This window comes from Candoia aspera, chromosome 1, assembly GCF_035149785.1.
Source record: "Candoia aspera isolate rCanAsp1 chromosome 1, rCanAsp1.hap2, whole genome shotgun sequence".
Classification (NCBI taxonomy): Eukaryota; Metazoa; Chordata; class Lepidosauria; order Squamata; family Boidae; genus Candoia; species Candoia aspera.
Genome location: NC_086153.1, coordinates 263,924,384 through 263,945,749, shown reverse-complemented (window position 1 = coordinate 263,945,749; position 21,366 = coordinate 263,924,384). Strand labels below are relative to the sequence as shown.

The 21,366-nt window shown below is 40.2% G+C and overlaps 1 protein-coding gene across 1 annotated transcript in view; it reads right to left on the bottom strand.

Moving 5' to 3' along the window:
* Positions 1–21,366, bottom strand: part of TRIM44 (tripartite motif containing 44) — a 44,735-nt gene that overhangs the window by 11,211 nt on the left and 12,158 nt on the right. Inside the window, 2 exon segments of the mRNA XM_063318058.1 lie at positions 488–727; positions 15,266–15,320. Coding sequence (XP_063174128.1) covers positions 488–727; positions 15,266–15,320 — 295 coding nt within the window.

Genomic DNA, 21,366 nt, shown 5'->3' with positions numbered 1-21,366 from the left:
TGCTGGCTGGACAATTCTGAGACTTGAACTTCACAGATATGGAGGTCACCTAAACTGGGGAGGGTGACATAGATTCATTCTAGAGCAAACGAGCAAGCTACATCTTTAATGGTTTCTTTAAAAAATAGGTATTGCTCTTGAAAGGACATTATTTACAGGGTACAAAAATGTCATTATTTTCTTCATAAGTCCAGAGTTACCATAAAGCACTACAACCTCTCGTTAAGTGGAATGGAAGCAGCTGGCTCTGTGCCCTTTCTAACCACCTAAGTCTACTGGATATCAGCATAACCACATCCAATTTATAATGGGTTATGACTTAAAACTTTGCATATCCCCTAGGAAGTTTAATGGATTTGTGGCCACTTTTAAATGCTGACAAGCAATAAAGAGGCTAACTTCAGCATTCATCATAAAGTTTTATAGCCATCTGCTGTTAACTGCTTTGCATGGTGATGGGGGGTTTTGGGGGGAGTTATTTATTTACCTCAGGCTTGAGCAGGATTAGCTCATTAAAGGTGTTTAGCTGTCTTGTGAGCTCTGCTATCTCAGTCATCAATTCTTCCATGTAGGCATCAATTTCAGCAAGCACTTCTGTTGTATGAATAGAAGCCAATGCTTCTTGCAGATTCAGCAAGTGGAGGGTCCACTGTTCTTCTTCAGAAACCAGGCGCCAAATGTTGTTAAACTCTTTCTGGATGCTTAGCTTCATGTCTCCCTGAGCCACCTGAGGTATAAAAGAATAGAGCAATTTCAGGGAATTGCTGTCAAATTATATTTGAGAGCTAATATCTAAAAAAATAATAATAATTGTTCCTTGGCAGGTGGAAATACCTGGTAGGCCTTGGCTCATCTCACAAAAGGTAAGAACGGTCAGATCTGACTAGTATGCAGACTGGAAACCACTAGAAAATTCTAAGGCAGCAAGCTAAATTTGTTGCAAAATACATATTCTGTTCCACTGTAAAGAAAATATGCACTGTTCTGTAAAATCACTGAGGACTGAGTTCTACTCAGTCTACTTTTATTGTAAACCGCCCAGAGTCCCCCTTTCTTGGGGGAGATGGATGGTAATACAAGTTTGAAGAATGAATGAATGAATAAATAAATAAATATTCAAGAGTGACTTTATTTTATCATTACTTTATTAATAATAGTTCATATTTATCACTCTATTGTAAGAGCTTCCAGTAATTCACATTTCAGAAATGCTAAATTACTCAAAGTAGGCCACCAAGGCATTAATAGGAGGAAGTAGAGAATATGAAAGTAAAAAAAGTGGCCCAAGGCCACCCCAATAAACTCATGGCCCATATAAGAAGTGAACTGGAAACTATCAACTCAAGAGTTTGAGCCTAAATTAAGCTAAATAATGTACAATGACTAGCATAAAGGGAAAAAAAGGAAAGTGTTAATACATGTATTATGTGGTAGCATTAGTACTAGAAATTGACACAGTACCAAGCACTAGAAACACAGCAATGTGGCTTGCAATTAAATGCAACCAGAAAGGGTTATTCACTTCTCTAAAGCTTTGCAAGACCGTAGAAGGGGAATGCAAGTTTGCACACAATGAGACTATCTCTTGCAAACCACAGGCCAGGTGTGAGGGGAGAAGTATTCATACTCCCTAATTTAAGAACCTACCACACTGACTCTATAAATCAGATTTATGTTGGCCGGGAACTGAGATGTGCAATCTCAATATATCTGGAGGATTGGCTTAAGTCAAAATAGGATAATAGCAATTTTGATGAGCCAGTATCTGAAATGGATATAGATCAGAGAAGACTAAATGAAAAGAATTCTTGTTCAATTTACTTTGAATAACATCATAAACTAGCTTGTTACTGCTGCATAAAGAATTTAGTCCATTACTGAAACTGAATAAAGGTAATTTATACATGTAACTCTTAAAAATCAAAGTATCTTGAGAAGTGTGAGGTTTGAGTCTGATCCTGACTCTGAAAACGAAACTTATCTTGAGCCAGAAGGGGAAAATAAAACTTATCAGGAAGAAATTGTAGAAATAGAAAACAGGAGTGATTCAGCAGCGTGGGAGAAATCAGAGGCGCTGATTGGACAAACTTCAGAGGGAGGTTTGAATCCTCCAATCAGTGCTCGAGAGAGCAGAGAAGCAAGCAAATCAGAAGGCAGTCTGATTGGCTGCAAAGGAGAAACGGCGTGAAAAGGATTGCTTAAAAAGGCACATGCGCCAAGAGCAAGCTGCCAGGGACAACCGATCCTTTGAGCTCACAGCACCTGAGGAAGAGTCCTCACGGAGTCAGAAGGCTTGCCTATAGCCGTTGTGGAATCAGAGCCAGCTCCTTCGGCCGTCACAGACCTGCTTCCTGCACATGTTGCTCCAGTCAAGTCTGTTCTTGCCGTTCCAGCCAAACACAGCCTTGCATCCAGCTCCAAGCCTCGTCTCACTGTTCCAGCCCGATTCAGCCTTGCCTCCAGATTCGAGCCTTGTCTTGTCGTTCCAGTCCAGTCCAGTCCAGTCCTGCCTCCAGTCTCAAGCCTCGTGATGCTCCAGCAAAGTCCAGCCTTGCTTCCAGTTCCACACTTTGCCTTGATGCTCCAGCCCCGTCCAGCCTTGTCTCCAGATCCAAGCCTTGCCTTAATGCTCCAGTCCCGCCTTGCCTAGCCTATGCAGACCAGCCTAGTCTAGCCTCCACGCCCGTTCAGAGACTTGTGCCTCAAGTCTCCTCCTTGCCACGCGCTCTAGCCTCACTGAGTCTTGCAGCTTCCTTGAGAGAAGTGGCTGAGTTCTGCATCGCTGTTTTGCCACGATCTGCACCTGCAGCCTTGCCTGGGTGGTCTTGATTGAACTGCTCTGCCTAATCTATTCTAAAGACTTTTACTGCTGTAAATAGTTGTTGTAAATAAATAATTTATTCTGCCTGGTCATCTCATAGTCTGAACAGGACAAGAAGACAGAATGAGTTCCACATTAGAAAACAAGAGTTCTGCATTTATTATGGCAACAATTATTATGGCTGCTTGGAAAAGCTTTGGAGTAGAGTGGCTTAAAAACACCAGTAATAAATAAACAAACAGTATCAATGTTAACGTTAACATTATCAAACAATATCAACATTAACCAAAACACAGATTCATAAGCCAGCTTTTTTAGAAAAAGAGGCAACTTTTTTGCAGTTTCATATTCAGGTAGGAGTTTTTCTGTTTCTGTCCTCACCACCACCACCCCCATTCTACACTTCTAACACTTTGGTCTTGTTATGGATATGAATAGCATAGAGCATATATGCATGACACACACAAAAACATAAGGAAGTTTACACTAAGCAGTCTAATCAGAAGTTAATTCCTGAGTTCAGTGGGATTTACTCCCAAGTAAGAGAATACCTCCCGGGATAGTGTGTACCTTAGCTGGTTTTGCAAGGCAGAAAAGGCTGGAACACATATCCAAAGGATGCTGATTTTTTAGGACTGCGACCCAGAAGTTAAGTATTTGTTTAAGTATTTTGTACCAGGAAAGTCTGTGGGCAATCCTCAACCTTAATACCATGTTTGAAATTATGCTTCTTCCTCAGGATCAGCCAAAACAGCCTCTCCAGTTCTGTTTCATGTGGTTCTATGAATTCTGCAGCACAGTATGGGGATATGAACTGGCAGTGTGTCATCTATAAAGACTGATGTTGCAGATCACAGATGGACACAATTTTCAGCATTGAAAATACATCAAGAAAGGGGGACAGCTTGCAAAGCAACCAAGCAGATTTTGAATGGATCGGTTTAACTGGAGGCAAAGTAGTATACACACATACACACACAAACTTAAAAGCTAGAAGCACTGATGAAAGAACCATTCTTGTTTGAAAAATGCCTACAGATAATCACTGGATTTTTATTAGTGAGGTTATTATCAGAAAGGAGCACAAGCTGCCTGCTCTCTTCAATTAGCACTGCTGGATGGAGACAAAAAGGTGTTTTGTTATGTTTTTAAAGAAATGGTATTATTTTGAAGTTCTCTGGCAAATTGCTCATGAGGCATTCCCTGGAAGGAAAATAATTTGCATGGGTCAACAACAGGAAGCTGCAAAAACAGAATGCTGAAACAGCCTGCTTGCTTCAGAGGCATTCATCCTATTAGCCAGATACCCTGCAAGGTGTAAAGCAACACAGCCATTATTTAATCTTTAGAAGGAAGTGCTGATGCAATTTCAATGGCAAATTTTGGAAGATAAATCAAGGCGAACGCATATTTTCAATATCCATATGAAAGGGTCTATGTATTTATTCGAGCTGGTTAATTACTGCTTTTTTCAAAGCTGTTCAAAGCAATTTAGCAAATGAAAATGACACAACTTCTTTAAAAAATCCACAAGCTATGTAGAAGAGAACCTAACACCAACTCCGTACTTAAGAAAAACAGAAAATCTACCCTTGTAATTCTGTTTTGGCAATGAGGAGCTTCTGATCCTACAGAAGCTGTTCAACTATACCTTCCAATAGATCCAGCCAGCATGGCCAACAGTGAGTGTGTCTGGGTGTTGCAGTTGAATAAGGCATTTGAAAGGCCACAGCTTTCCTACTCCTGCTACAAACTCCACTAAAGAGACAAATTTTCAAGAAATTCAGGTTCTGAAGCCTGCTACAACAGCCCCCTTCTAATCACTGGTACCAAGCCATAAGGACTGGCCTCAGCTGCTAAATACACCATATAATAAAGGCTAGTCCTTAAGGTATGAGGGCTGCAGACCAGAAAGGGCTTTTGAAAACACATTTAATTATGCCTAAAAGCAGGCTGGTAACTATTACTGAACAAGCTCCACATAGGAATGCCTACTAATAGCAGTAACGGATACAAATCTTCATTCTTCAGGGACGATTCATTATAGAAATCTACCTTATCCAAGGGAGACAACCTGTGTTCTAAGACTGGGAACGAAAGAACAACTTTCTAGCTCTTGAATCTTATTTTTATCCTATAAACAGAATTATGCAAGTAGTCAAAGGAAACGTTATACAGCATAGATTTGTCAATTCACTGAAACCTACCACAGTGAGTTGTCCTGGGACCATTATTGTAGATGATCTTTAAATATAGTCGATCAAAATAGCACTAACTTTCTCGTAATCTCCCTCTTGGCTCCATTATGATCTTTGGATAGTTTGAAATGATGAGTTTCTCTGGCAAATCTTGTGACTCTGATAGCTTAATTCTAAAATATTTCCATATATGTATTTATTGTACAATACCAATGCCAAATTCACAGCTTTTTTTCTGGGAGGTAGGGGAGTAAAGAGTGCAGAAATTTTCCTAAGGCTTCTTTATTCATTTTTAGCTCTACCAAAAAAACCTAAACTGAAAAGATACAAAGCAATTAAAAATAGGTCAAAGGGGGGAGAGAATAATCTCCCAATGCCCTGTGAGCTGTCCATGTGGGAGCTCTCTGAATAAAAAGTATGATGCCATTTCTTCCTGTGTGCTGCTTGTCCACACAGGAACCTATGAACTGCTTGCTCCTTATTCTCTGCATACTTAGCATCATTCAGTGACCAAGAAAGCTGCCCTTACTTTCCATGCATCTTCCATCCTAAAAAAAATTATGAATTTCCTTTTATTGCAAAAAAACTCAATAAAACTTTCCAAGGCTGATAATGATTTGCAAGGCTGATTTGCATTATTAGTTTTTAATGTAGCGTTTTCTTAGTGCAACCACTGATATGCAACACAGTCACTCTCACATATTCACCCACATTTTGTTTACCACTAGAAAAGCAAACATCATTAAGGGAAAGGGAATCTACCACAAACCAATCCCTTAAAATACAACCAAGCCACTGTTCCAGTTAAAACTAGGCTTGCTACTCATGAATCAATTCAAAGAATTCCATATTATTCATTCACCAGCCCGTCTGTTTAATAGAGCAATTTTGTTCCATTATGAATGAAGCCTTTGACAACTGCTCTGTAGCTCATTAGTGTGTTGTCCATTTACTGTTTGATGGTACTTCAACAGAAATATAACTTAGAGATGTAATTATGATTAATATACAACAAGAGTTTAATTAAAGGCCTTTAAAAAAAAGAAGATGGTCTACCTCCAGTAGTCATCCAACTTCTCTAGAACTATTCATTTGGTCTTAAGACAGAAATAGACATTAGAGTTTTCCAGTTAGGCTTCAAAGTAAGCTTTCTTCCCAAGATAAAAAGTCAAAAACAAATCATTTTATTTAATAGATATATTCCTCTGGTGCATGAGAGATGCTTCCAGATAAATCCATTATACTATGTGGAAGATACAACCAGGTCAGCTTCATAAATTGTGCCCAGTGTCAGCCCAATTGTGACAGTAATAGCTGTCTTCAGATCCAATATCCACAACTGCAGAAGTCAGTCAGGGAAGTCAGCTTTACTTTAAGAAGAATCACTGAAGAATGGGGCAGCTAAGGTTGACATAAGGAAGCAAAAGGCCCTTTTGCATATTTTTTTAGTATTTTCTAATGACCATGACAAAAAGAATGCTTGACTTCAAGGGTTAATAAATCAAGCTCTTTTTATTTTCAGAATGACCTAATCTCATGATTGCATTTATAGGGAACTACAGGATCATTTGGGAAATTCTGAGAAAGATCCATGAAATCCGGAGTAATGTTTTCTGTATGTTTAGAATACAGCCACAACCAAGTTTGCTTTCATAGCATGAGATGTCCTAGGTATTTTCCCATATGACTTCCTTTACCTTTCATTATTTGACAAGGTCATGGGGAGTGCCATCTATGAAGACCTGCAGAATAGAAAAACAGTTGGGCTACTTACAGGTCCATACTAATGTTTTCTGCATTAGACTCCTGGTTTGATGACTTGAATATTCAGAACACAGCCTCTTGCTGAGACACTCTTGTTTTTCCATTTGCTGTATATGTGTGTGCATACGCACCACACCCCAGGATTTGAGGCAGGTGGATTAGAGTGTTATTTCTGAGATACAAATAATGAGTTCTATTATTAAATCATTCTGGATCTGTTCCCTAACTCCTTATTTCAAGGTTAAGAGGGTTTTTTTAATGCAAATAAGACACTTCGGCAAATTCTGAAGTACAGGGACACCTAGAAGAATAAAGGCTGTGTCATAAGCAGCTCTCAGTTGCTTTATCTCTATTATCATTGTAAAGTTTTATGAGTGGATACCAAGGACTTTTAAATTAAATGTCAAATGCAATCTAGCACTGGAAACATAAAGTGGGGCTGCCCAAGGGAAAGAAGGTCCTGACAGTCTTATTCAGCTTGTCAAAAGTGGTGTTTTCCTCATAATTATCTGTTTGCATAAATGAATCACCATTTGGGCAAGGATATTGCTGGAGACTAAAAATAGTGCAAAGTGAAGCAGACAAGTAGTTTTGAGGGCTCGCCTTCCTTTGTAAAGAAACATGAAGGTAACAATATCGACACCTCTTTAAAAGGATAATTAGGGAAAGTGACTTAGCTCTTCACAGTGCTAACAAAAATGTGGCATTCTGTGGATTAAGGAGACAGAGACTGTGAAAAATTGTTCCTTTTATATATGTATTCAAATATTCATGAAGGCATTTTGTATGTGGAGAGATCAAAACGTTATTAACATAAACACATTTAAGCCTGTTTCTCTCACTTCTGAAGTAAGCCACTTCCAAGATTGGCAGCTTGATCCATCTTTTGTAGCCCCCCAAAACTTCTTTTTTATGCAATGCAGGATGAGGAACTAAATCCAATTCATTCACCTGATTCATTCCCACCAGTAGACTGGTTGGCATCAGGGTACTGCCTGCACTGAATTTCCTGCCAGCTTTTCACCTCCAGGCTTCCAGATTCCACATGCCAAGAGGAAAGACCTCCATTGGCAGGAACAACCAGCTAGGAACAGTGTAATCATTAGCTCAGCTTCAAAATCCCCATACTAGTCTTCACAAAGCCAATACTGGCCTTATTCATCCCTCATCTCTCTTAAAAACAGAAGATACGAGGTAGGCAAAGCAGAGAAGACACTTGGAGCACTGTAAGCACCAGCAGGTTTGAGAGATACATTTCACAGCCCAAGGTTCCCCATTCCCACCACAGTATTTAATACTGCGTTATCTGAGGCTCGGAAAGACGATTTAACATAACATTTCAATCCATCAACAATAAATACAGATGTTATTTTAAAAGGTGCATCAGTTAATCCTCAATTTAAGCTGGATATGTTCTGTCCCTTGTGCATTAATATGGGGTCATATTCAGTGTCATTATGCTGTCAGGAGAAGAGCATCCATCAGTACAGCAGATCCCTCCTGTTCTCTCTATCGTATCCCAAATCTGTTCCAAAGGTTTGAAGGACTATTCAGGGTAGGTCTGGGAGCAGCTGTTCCCTTGATCAAGACCAGCTAGTACATATTTTCATTCAAGATCCTCCGAGCCACGGAAGTTTTAATTAAAGAACCAAAAGTCTATTTCAGACATGGCATCTATTAAAGATGAGGCATTTCAGATGCAGTTGCTGGAATCCATCCAAGTCCAATACACAAAAAGGAGGCTAGCATTTTATTAGAAGAAACCATAAATCTTCACCAACCCTTTGCACAATTATAATGCTAAAAATAGCTACCAGGCTTGTGGGACTTCAGCATTTGGATTAATCAAATCTTGTAACACAAGTGGGGAAACTGCAACAAGAACAAAAGGACTGGAGCATTTTCAGAGCCAGATTACAGAAGTCAAAGATAAAATAGCAGACACTGAAGCAGTTTGTTTCTGTCTAAACTGCTCTTCCAAGACAATTAACACTTGCCAGAAAAGATTCCTTCAAGCTCGTAGCAGCGAATTACAAAAAGAACATTATAACTGTACCAGAATGAAACAAGAGGTGGCAGATTGCTAAAATCTATCATAGTTGAGGTCTTAGGGTTATATTCATATTTACATAAACTATGTAATTTTTTTTCAAAGTGAACCCCAAAGCTATTTATACAGGACAGAAGTCTTTAAAACATAATCAGAGTGTCTTTGGCAAGTGCAGTCAGACTGTATCCAACCTAAGATGAAGCAGAGAAATTCTGCCACATTCTTCCTTCAAGTCCTCATTCAATTTTGTGAAAGAGAATTTGATTTAGACATTCTTTCAAAGGAGAAGAGAATTTTGGAGAAATTCACAACGGAGCAGTTTGGTGGTCTTGCACTATTTAAATTTATGGGATGTACATGAGAACACTGTTTTGCTGTTTTCTATACAAACCTCTTTCCGGTAGCAGCCGCCTACTCTTTAAATCCTCCATCAAGCTTTCCCAGTTTGCACACACAGACGATAATCTCTGAAAAAACATATGATAATTTACCTACCGTTACTATTGCCCAGGTTGTGTTCTTTTGTTTGTTTGTTTGTCCTACCATATATCAATAAGAAGGGACCATGAATTATTTGCACCTTTCCTCTCCTCTTCTAAATACGAAAAGTCTTAGGAGCCTACAAATTCAAAATGAGTAAGCGTGTAGAAGGCGGTAAGAGCATAAATACGTTCATTGCTGAGAGCACAAGACTAGAAGTAGGGAGATCGAGTTACTAATCACTGCAGTGAATTCGGCTGGTAGAAATTAGTATGGCTGGATGATAAAATACAGGGAAGAGGAAAACCATGTATGGTATGCTGAAATCCATGGAAGAAAGGCAGCTTATATTTATTATTTATATTTCCAATTTCATCAATGCCCATCTCACTCAAACAATAACTCTGGGCAGTTTACAATAAAACAAAAATAAATACAGGTTAAAAGCAGTATTCTTAAATGTAAATATAAATATATATATAAAATCCAAGGCGGAGGTATTAAAAGTTCTTAATTTTAATTCATGTAATTCATGAGAAGACAGGACACCCTGGAGAAGATGCTGATGCTAGGGAGAGTGGAGGGCAAAAGGAAGAGGGGCCGACCAAGGGCAAGGTGGATGGATGATATTCTAGAGGTGACGGACTCGTCCCTGGGGGGGCTGGGGGTGTTGACGACCGACAGGAAGTTCTGGCGTGGGCTGGTCCATGAAGTCACGAAGAGTCGGAAGCGACTAAACGAATAAACAATAATTCATGGGAGCACCTTCAGGGTGCTACCCCTCCTCATACCCCATAAGAGATGGCACAGCCAGGTCTTCACCCTTTCTGGAAGGCTGGGAGAGTGGGGGCCTGCCTCACCTCTGGGGGAAGAGTGTTCCACGGGGGGGAGGGGCACAGCAGAGAAGGCTCTCTTCCTATTTATATGTGAACTGAGCAAATATAAAAACAAATGTATTGTAATAAATTAATAAATGCTCCTAAGTAAGAATCATCTTGTCTTATTTAACATTATTTAAAGTATGGCTTTATCATAGTGTTACCTGGAATTTTTAGCTTCATTAGTAGCTTTTTAATAAAGGTGATACTAACATTTAAGCACGGCATTCATGCCTTCTTTTCAAGTTCAAGAAACCATATTTTCCTCTTACCCAAAACCCTTTCTTTCTTTTACGTGCAAAAAGCAGCCCTTTCAGCAACTAAACAATCAAGAGCATATTCTGAAAGTCCTTGAATACACTTGCAAGTTTTAAGATGATACAAACCCAAATGGGAGTGACATAACCCATAAATTTGCCACTTGTGGAATGTTATCAATGATTTCTGTTGTTCAATTCTCACATGCAATCAATGTATTTTATTGTCTGATTACTTGCTTTATGACGTATCACATACACCAAATGCGTGTATCATTTGTCTCTATACCCTATAAAAGGACTTGACCCCCCCGCCCTTAATAAATGCTTTTGCTTTTGCCTGCATCGCTGTGTGGTTTGTGTTTTCAAGTAGGCAAAATGCCACTTTGCAAAGTTAGTCTCTCTCCCAAACTCAGGGGCCAAGTTTTTATCAGCTCCACACCAAACTTGGGGTGCCTGAGTTTCCAGGCAACAAGTGCACATGGAGTACATAGTACACGGAGAGCCAGCTTTGTGTAGTGGTGAAGGTGCTGGCCTAACCAGCAGGAGACTGTGAGTTCTGGGCCTGCCTTCAGCATGAAAGCTGGCTGGGTGCCTTTGGACCAGTGTCTCTCAGCCCGCCCCACCTGACAGGGTTGTTGTGGTGGTGAAAATAGGAGGCAGGAATATTAGGTAAGTTCACCACCTTGAGATAGGTAGGTAGGTAGGTAGATAGATAGATAGGTGGGATAATAATAATAATAATAATAATAGTAAATTAATGATTTCCTAAATTAAGTAAAATGAAAAAAATTAAATTCCCAAGGAAGAAGAATGAAAAGTCTGGGGGAAAAAAACAGTAGCAACATGCTGAAATGTAATACTGTTCTCAGTATGACAACACTGGGCACTAACCAAGTGCGGACAGACCCAAAATGGAATATTACTGAGCGTACGTTAAGAGTACATTTTAATGCAACATGCTATATATTTTCTTATCAATTAAAATTAAAATATATCTTCATTAAGACTGGACTTTATTAAGGTTGGTCAAGGCATCACCTAAGATGGGCATACTTAATGTAAAATGGTAATGGTTGAAATTATTTTCAGATTATATTATTTTCTATATTTGGTGAAGAAGCCATTGCTTTTAATATGTGCATTTCCAAAACATACCTGCAGGAAATAGTATGGTGATATCCCATGCATTTGGTTGTTTTACTGGACTACACTAAAGATGTAATTCAGGAGTCCTATGTGTTAATCACTGCAATATTTGAAAGTATTTCTGAACAGAAAACCAAAACCAGGTCTAGTGCAGAAGAAGGATGAGAATGCAGAACATAGGACTGGCGGTGAAATTTGTTCACCAGACCAAGATTCAAAGAAGGAAGAATTTGTCATTTTGAAACTGAAGGCGGTCCAGAATCTTTTCAAGGGTTGTGTGATTTTTCTCTCTTGAGGCACTTCTACTTTATGTTATTTATAAAAATAAGTAATGGGATTTTTTATTGATTTTTTGCAGTAAATTATGTTCTTGAAATACAATCCATTATTTCTGATATGTCCTTTTTAGCAAAAAGCTTGGCGATAGATATTTTAAAAGCCAATGAATTTGTGCAGTTTCCACCTACTGTTAACAATTGTACTATCTTGTTAGTTAATATTCCATAAATATCTCCCACCTTAATATAATGAGTTCATTAACAAAGTATGGATGTCAGAGATTAACTGCCTTGCTTTTTACTGATGGGGGGAAAAATAACTTTGAATCAGTTGGCAGGTCTAATACCAGCAATACATACAGTAAGTTGTATTTATTAATTCTATACAGATGCTCAACATAATTCAATTGTATGACTCATAAATCTTTTACCACAGTCCATGATATTGTATTACACAATTACCATTCTCTTGACCTCAATGACAACATTTCTCAAGTTGACTTTACTGAGCCAAAAGTCCATTTCATAATACTGAAAGAAGGCAGACTACAGAAATTGCACAACTCAGCTCCTGTTCTGGCACTCATAACAAGGACGGCTTCTTTTCAAGAACACTCTGAGTATAGAACAAATGCTACGAAATAGCTTGAAAATATACATTTTGGTCCAGGAGACTAAGAAAAGAATTCTTAAGGCTTAAATTTTCTCTGTACACAATTCCTCCAGAATTCAATGGGATGTTTTTGTGAATGGAAAAATATACATTTCTATTGTAAATGAACTCTTTGATACATATTACTGTATAGGTCCACAAAATACTGATGCAGGATTGCAACTAAAAAAAAAGGCATGACAGAACTACACAAAATACTGCAGGCTGGTAGTTCTTCTGAATCTTTTCTGAAGAATACTGGGGTTTACAAATATACATGCATACCCTTCATACAATTCCATTCTGGGGAACAGAACTGAAAAAGAAGTAAGTTGTAGTGAGCAAAGGTAATTAAAGGCAAGAGATAAAAGAAAATCTAATTACATCTAGTTTACACCATTCACTATACCTCTCTGTATCTTTCTGTCCTTGCAAACTATCGTTGTGTCCATCATACCCATATATCAATTCATACATTGTATACTGTTATTTAAACTTCTCACCTCTCTTTTTGGAAATCTAATCAATTCTATCCAACCATTACTTTCTCAGTCTTCCCCTTTCTCTTGACCCATTCATTCTTCCATCAAATATTAGTTCTGCAATTTGATCCTCATTCATTCTCTCTATGTGACCAAACCACCTCAAAGCACTTTTTCATAATGGTCACTCAGTTTTGTAATTCAATCCACATTCATTCAGCAACCATTCACTTTTGACTCTGTCTCTTCTTGTTTTCTATATTTCAAATATATAACTCTCAAAAATATCTAGGCAGTGTAAAGGTCAACTCTCAGACTGATAAAGATGCAGGAGACCATTGGGTAAACAGCCATCTTCAAGGTCCTGGGTTATTGGTGAAGAGACCAGCCACATCACTGGTTCACAGAAAGGCAGTTCAAAAGAAGATAAACAAGCGTCTGCCCTAATGTAGTACATTAGAATACTGTATACTGATTTTTAAATGGGAAATAGTTCAGTGGGCAGAATTCTTATAACATCATCCCGTTCTTTTCAATAAACCTTAGTCAAGAGACTCTATGGAAATTGTGCTTAGGAAATGTTGGTTCAGGCAAATGCCAGCCTGCCATATGGCTGAACAATAATGAGCAGAAGATCAAGTTCAGCAGACATACATGTAAGCCACAAGTATGTGGGACAGAATACTTCTATCCTCAAAATATAACCGGGGGGGGGGGGGAGGAGCTTTAAATTAGCATCTATCAGGTAGACAAGTATTGCTATCCAGTTCTATAGCCTTCTTCTACAAAATATGAGCTTACAATTCTCCTAGAAAAAGGACCAAATAATTAGATTTTCAACCTATGTGAAATACATTTAAAATTTTAGGCACTTTAATTTTAAAAAGTTGGAGACTAATAAATAATTCCTGATATTTTAAATCTTTACAATTAGTTCTAATCAGTAAATTATATCTGTAATGTAGTTTTGTCAATATATATTAAAATCAACACCCTAATCCACAAAAGTCAACTCATGCTGTAAATTCAGATATCAAAAATTAGTTTCACTAGTAATTCTAGAAAATTCCTTCCTTTTACTGAACTATTTTTGCTCAAGTAAATAACTAATATGATAACTGTTTTCTTCTCCCTGATACTTAGCACTACTGGGATTTTTTAATAAAAGCAAACATACATACAATATACTTATACGAACATGCAGTACAGATTATATCCAATTGCGTCCATATACAAGAAAAATAATGCATTGATGTACATCTCTAGTCCTCAAGTACAAAGCTCGTATATTCTATTTCTTAACATCAAGAGGGAGCAATGGCTTTCAGATCCAGAACTATATGTAGTGCTTAAGTGACAAGTTGGAGGTTGCATTAAAAAAAAAAGATTCAAGATTTTTAAAACTGGGTGGAATCTTGATAAAAATTAGCTTCAATTTAAATTAAAAATGAATTCAAAGTAAAATTATGCAGTGCAGTCATTTTAATTACTCTCCACGTTATTTAACAACTTTCACCTTTCATCATATTAAATATTACAATTCAGCAATAATTTCTAAATAAGGCCACATAGAGTTCTGATGCTTCATGCTGTGGATCAACGTTCTATTTATTCATCATGAGATCAGATTTATCAAAACAAGTGCACCTTCTAAAGGAGGGCCAGTACAGTGTCAAACAATGGACTGAGAAGATATGGGCTCAAAGTTTCACCTCACTCATACAGTAATTGGGTGAGCTTGGCCAATCATATCTAAGACCAGCTAGCTTAGAACTGGTGGAATAAATTCCTCTACTAGACTGAAGCTTGATAAAAATAGTTTGTAAAAGTTAGCCTGCCAATATGCAGATATGCATTACTGTATGATTAAGAAATGGTTTCTGAAACACACATCTGAATTAAAGATAGATTCTGCATCTGAAAAGGCAGAATAATTACCTGTTTGTGAGTAGCCGTATATAAGACATTCAGAACTTCATTGCTAGATATAAATGGAATAAACCAATAGTGTAAAAATTGAAAACGGTGTTGTGCTGTTCAGGAAAAAAGACACTACTGACTGATGTTTCAAGCCATATAGTAAGAGGAGGGGGTAACTGATCTGTAGACATATATGTAGCTAGCTTTATTTTTTAACTGGCAGACTTAATTAGATCATAATATAATGAGCAGATAATTGTTTCCAAAACAGTGCATCTTTCTCAAGGATACTAGAAAGGAAAAAAGATAGTGGGCATGTTCACTTAATTAACTCACCTTGGGGTCTGCACACTTGCACTTTAGCCTTTCCACTGTTTTCAGCATGGCCTTCCTTCAGGTCCACACATTCTCCGTTCTGAAAGACAAAGAGGATGAAAGTCACACTAGCAAATCTAACAACAATTTCCACAAGAGAGGCAGTGAAGAAGAGGCTGTCTTTCAGCACTTTTTATTAGCCAAGTTGCTATGAACCCCTGAATACATTCACTCTTTCTTTGGGGAACAGGGTTAAGCAAGCAGTGAGCAAACTGAAGAAGAAAAGATGAATCTGCCAAGAACACTGGGAGAACTACTAGAATGAAAACTAAGTGGGGCTGTGTAGGCCAAGTCATTCACTACCTTTGTCATATGCCCCAGTTTCAAGCAGGCTTAACTCTTGCTAAATGCTTCACATGCTTCACCTCCCACTGAAGCCAAGAATTCAGCTGTTCACAAGGGGCAATGCAACCCCCTTCATTATAATGGCTTTGCTGAGAATACGCTAGGGTAATGATGACCTGGCTCCAAGCTTCATTTATTTTCTGTAATTGGTATTAGCTGCCCAATAATTTAATCCTGGACTTTGGTGGTTTCATTTGCAAGACAGTGCAAGGGAAAGAACTAGTTAAGGAAGTAATCAAAAGTTTCCACCTCAAGAAAGATGCAGAGTGCTAGGCACTTGTGGAATTTGCTTCTTTTGCTTGAGCTACCCTCCCTCCAAAGGTAAATTGCAGCTTACATTTAGGAGGATGAGGAGCACCCAACAACGTAGCAAATACCTGTAGGTAGCATGCTTGAAAAAGTACTCGTCCAATTGCCTTGCTATCACTCTACAGCTTTGTCAATATGATTTCTGATTAAATGAAGGGAATTTCACACTTTATACTCAGCACCAGTCAAAAGAAACAATATTTAAGACGCCCCAAGATACATCCTGAAAGGCTGAATGAACTACAGGTAGTCCTCACTTAACAACCATTTGTTTAGTGATGGTTCAGACTTACGATGGTGCTGAAAAAACCAACTTGTGACCGGTCCTCACACTTACAACTGTCACAGCATCCCCAGAGTCACATGACCACAACTTGGGCACCAGACAACCAGTTCACATTTATGACCGTTGCAGCATTCCATGGTTATGTGATTGCCATTTTCAACCTTCCCAGCCAGCTTCTGGCAAGCAAAATGAAACAGGAACCACATGATTTGCTTAACAACCACATGGTGTCCTAACAGTCAGGAACCACGCTGAGACAAGGAATAGGTCTCTAGTGTTTTATTACTGCTACATTAGACAGAAAATCCTAACAAATTAAAGAAGCATGGGAAAACCCAGACAGATAAACCCCAAAAGTCAAGGCAGGTCTGTTCTGTGTCTCTTTGAATGGCTGCCTAACTCCTCAGTACTACGCATGTGTTTTCCCCCCTGGATAGAGGCCCCCTCCTGCTCACCATCCTCCGCAAAGGATCGTTACCTTGTCGTGGTGCTGGAGCTTGAGCACCTCAATGATGCCATGAGCTAAACCGTGAAGGGCCACCCAAGACGGGAAGGTCATGACAGAGAGGTCAGACTAAATGCGATCCCTGGGGAAGGTAATGGCAACCCACCCCAGTATTCTTGCCGTGAAAACTAAATGGATCAGTACAACCAGAGATATGTCGGTATACCATCGGAAGATGAGACCCCCAGGTCGGAAGATGGTCAAAATGCTACTGGGGAGGAACAGAGGATGAGCTCAACTAGCCCCAGTCGTGATGACACAGCTAGCTCAAAGCCGAAAGGACGGTTAGCGGCCGACGGTGCTGGTGGTGAACGGCGAATCCGATGTTCTAAGGATCAACACACCATTGGAACCTGGAATGTAAGATCTATGAGCCAGGGCAAATTGGATGTAGTTATTGGTGAGATGTCAAGATTAAAGATAGACATTCTGGGCGTCAGTGAACTGAAATGGACTGGAATGGGCCACTTCACATCAAATGACCACCAGATCTACTACTGTGGACAAGAGGACCACAGAAGAAATGGAGTAGCCTTCATAATTAATAGTCAAGTGGCTAAAGCAGTGCTTGGATACAACCCCAAAAACGACAGAATGATCTCAATTCGAATTCAGGGCAAGCCATCTAACATCACAGTGATCCAAATATACGCCCCAACCACAAATGCTGAAGAAGCTGAAGTAGAGCAGTTCTATGAGGATCTGCAGCACCTACTGGACAACACGCCTAAAAGAGATGTTATTTTCATCACAGGAGACTGGAATGCTAAGGTGGGCAGTCAAATGACACCTCGAATTACAGGTAAGTATGGCCTGGGAGAACAAAACGAAGCAGGACATAGGCTGATAGAATTTTGCCAAGACAATTCACTCTGCATAACAAACACTCTCTTCCAACAACCTAAGAGACGGCTTTACACATGGACTTCACCAGATGGACAACACCGAAATCAGATTGATTACATCCTTTGCAGCCAAAGGTGGCGGACATCTGTACAGTCGGTAAAAACTAGGCCTGGAGCTGACTGTAGTTCAGACCATGAACTTCTTCTTGCACAATTTAGGATCAGACTAAAGAGATTAGGGAAGACCCACAGATCAGCTAGATATGAGCTCACGAATATTCCTCAGGAATATGCAGTGGAGGTGAAGAATAGATTTAAGGGACTGGACTTAGTAGATAGGGTCCCGGAAGAACTCTGGACAGAAGTTGGCAGCATTGTTCAGGAGGCGGCAACAAAATACATCCCAAAGAAAGAGAAAACCAAGAAGGCAAAATGGCTGTCTGCTGAGACACTAGAAGTAGCCCAAGAAAGAAGGAAAGCAAAAGGCAACAGCGATAGGGGGAGATATGCCCAATTAAATGCAAAATTCCAGAGGTTAGCCAGAAGAGATAAGGAATTATTTTTAAACAAGCAATGCGCGGAAGTGGAAGAAGACAATAGAATAGGAAGGACAAGAGACCTCTTCCAGAAAATTAGAAACATTGGAGGTAAATTCCAGGCAAAAATGGGTATGATCAAAAACAAAGATGGCAAGGACCTAACAGAAGAAGAAGAGATCAAGAAAAGGTGGCAAGAATATACAGAAGACCTGTATAGGAAGGATAACAATATCGGGGATAGCTTTGACAGTGTGGTCAGTGAGCTAGAGCCAGACATCCTGAAGAGTGAGGTTGAGTGGGCCTTAAGAAGCATTGCTAATAACAAGGCAGCAGGAGAAGACGGCATCCCAGCTGAACTGTTCAAAATCTTGCAAGATGATGCTGTCAAGGTAATGCATGCTATATGCCAGCAAATTTGGAAAACACAAGAATGGCCATCAGATTGGAAAAAATCAACTTATATCCCCATACCAAAAAAGGGAAACACTAAAGAATGTTCAAACTATCGAACAGTGGCACTCATTTCACATGCCAGTAAGGTAATGCTCAAGATCCTGCAAGGTAGACTTCAGCAGTTCATGGAGCGAGAATTGCCAGATGTACAGGCTGGGTTTAGAAAAGGCAGAGGAACTAGAGACCAAATTGCCAATATCCGCTGGATAATGGAAAAAGCCAGGGAGTTTCAGAAAAACATCTATTTCTGTTTTATTGACTATTCTAAAGCCTTTGACTGTGTGGACCATAACAAATTGTGGCAAGTTCTTAGTGGTATGGGGATACCAAGTCATCTTGTATGCCTCCTGAAGAATCTGTATAACGACCAAGTAGCAACAGTAAGAACAGACCACGGAACGACGGACTGGTTTAAGATTGGGAAAGGAGTACGGCAGGGCTGTATACTCTCACCCTACCTATTCAACTTGTATGCAGAACACATCATGCGACAAGCTGGTCTTGAGGAATCCAAGGCTGGAGTTAAAATCTCTGGAAGAAACATTAACAATCTCAGATATGCAGATGATACCACTTTGATGGCTGAAAGTGAAGAGGAACTGAGGAGCCTTATGATGAAGGTGAAAGAAGAAAGTGCAAAAGCTGGCTTGCAGCTAAACCTCAAAAAAACCAAGATTATGGCAACCAGCTTGATTGATAACTGGCAAATAGAGGGAGAAAATGTAGAAGCAGTGAAAGACTTTGTATTCCTAGGTGCAAAGATTACTGCAGATGCTGACTGCAGTCAGGAAATCAGAAGACGCTTAATCCTTGGGAGAAGAGCAATGACAAATCTCGATAAAATAGTTAAGAGCAGAGACATCACACTGACAACAAAGGCCCGCATAGTTAAAGCAATGGTGTTCCCTGTAGTAACATATGGCTGCGAGAGCTGGACCATAAGGAAGGCTGAGCGAAGGAAGATCGATGCTTTTGAACTGTGGTGTTGGAGGAAAATTCTGAGAGTGCCTTGGACTGCAAGAAGATCAAACCAGTCCATCCTCCAGGAAATAAAGCCAGACTGCTCACTTGAGGGAATGATATTAAAGGCAAAACTGAAATACTTTGGCCACATAATGAGAAGACAGGACACCCTGGAGAAGATGCTGATGCTAGGGAGAGTGGAAGGCAAAAGGAAGAGGGGCCGACCAAGGGCAAGATGGATGGATGATATTCTAGAGGTGACGGACTTGTCCCTGGGGGAGCTGGGGATGTTGACGACCGACAGGAAGCTCTGGCGTGGGCTGGTCCATGAAGTCACGAAGAGTCGGAAGCGACTAAACGAATAAACAACAACCTGCTCACCATCAGTGCTCATGACATCACCCTCCCCTCCAGATTCACATTCCATTTCAGCCCCCTCCCTTCCAGAGTTCCTTCCTCCCTCCAGAGTCTCATGAGAGTCCATCTTCCCCTCCAAGCTCCCATGGGAACTGGGCAACGATGGAAATTCTTCAAAGGAAAACTCCTCCAAGGACGAATCAGTGCTGCTCTCCAGGTCTGATAATGCTTCTGGCCCAGGTGGCTGCTGCTGGAAAATAGATAATTAGAAGATTCTTTCCCCCTCCCCCTTGGGAAATGCAAGCCTGAGGTGGAGGGCTGCGGCTCTCCCTCCTCCTCTCGCTCTGGCCTCAGAGCCTCTGGCGGGGATGGAGGCTGCCAACTTACGAACTCCTCTGCTTGGGATTCCTCTGCTTGCTCGATCAAGTGAGGAATCTCTGGTAGAGTGCGAGGCTTGGGTTTGTGAGGGAAAAGCTGATAGAATCATTGAACCAGCGCTCATGCATGCACATCTCTGGCATTTTCCCACATGCACTCTTCCTCAGGGTACCTTTCCAGTGTATTAAATATTGGAGCCCCTTCCCCTCCTCCTAGAGTCCAGAATTTCCTCGACTTCGTATTCCTCCTCCCCATCCACAATTACTGGAGGTGGGGGGGGGGCATTTGCGATCGTAAGGCACTTGGGGGAGGGTCTTTGGCTAGCAAGCCTCTGTGAAACACTGGATGGACTTTCATGGATGCTGGTAGCTGTAAACGATAAGCCACTGGATTTATCTGCTGTACCACAGTGAAGGGGCCCACAGACTTAGAGTCCAACTTCTTGGAAGGCCTGGTAGAGGTCAAAAACTTGGTAGAGAGCCACACTCTGTCTCCTACTGCAATCGCTGGCCCCTCTTGTCTGTGAGCATCTGCAGCTCTCTTGTAAGCACTCTTTGCCCTGTTCAGCTGCTCCTTTAACAACTCTTCTGCGGCTTGTTGCTCTTTAAGAAAATCAGCCGCGGCTGGAACAGTTCCCTGCTGGGAGGAGGTGGGCAACACCTGAGGGTTAACCCCGTAGAGTACTTGGAAAGGAGACATCTTGGTAGAGGATTGCACAGAGTTGTTATAAGTAAATTCTGCCATAGGGAGCAGGGCTGGCCAATTGTCTTGCTGATAAGTGGTGTAACACCTCAGATATTGCTGTAACCATTGGTTAATTTTCTCGGCTTGCCCATTACTAGCAGGATGATGTGATAATGATAGGTGGATCTGGACTCCTAATGACTGGAAAAGGGCCCTCCAGAACCTGGAAGTGAACTGAGGGCCTCTGTCACTCACCAAGTGATTTATCATGCCTCTATACCTAAAAACATGGTCCATAAACAACTGCACTGTGGCTTGCGCAGATGGGAGGCCCTTGCAAGGAATAAAATGCGCCATTTTAGTGAAAAGGTCCACCACCACTAGTATGGAAGTCAGCC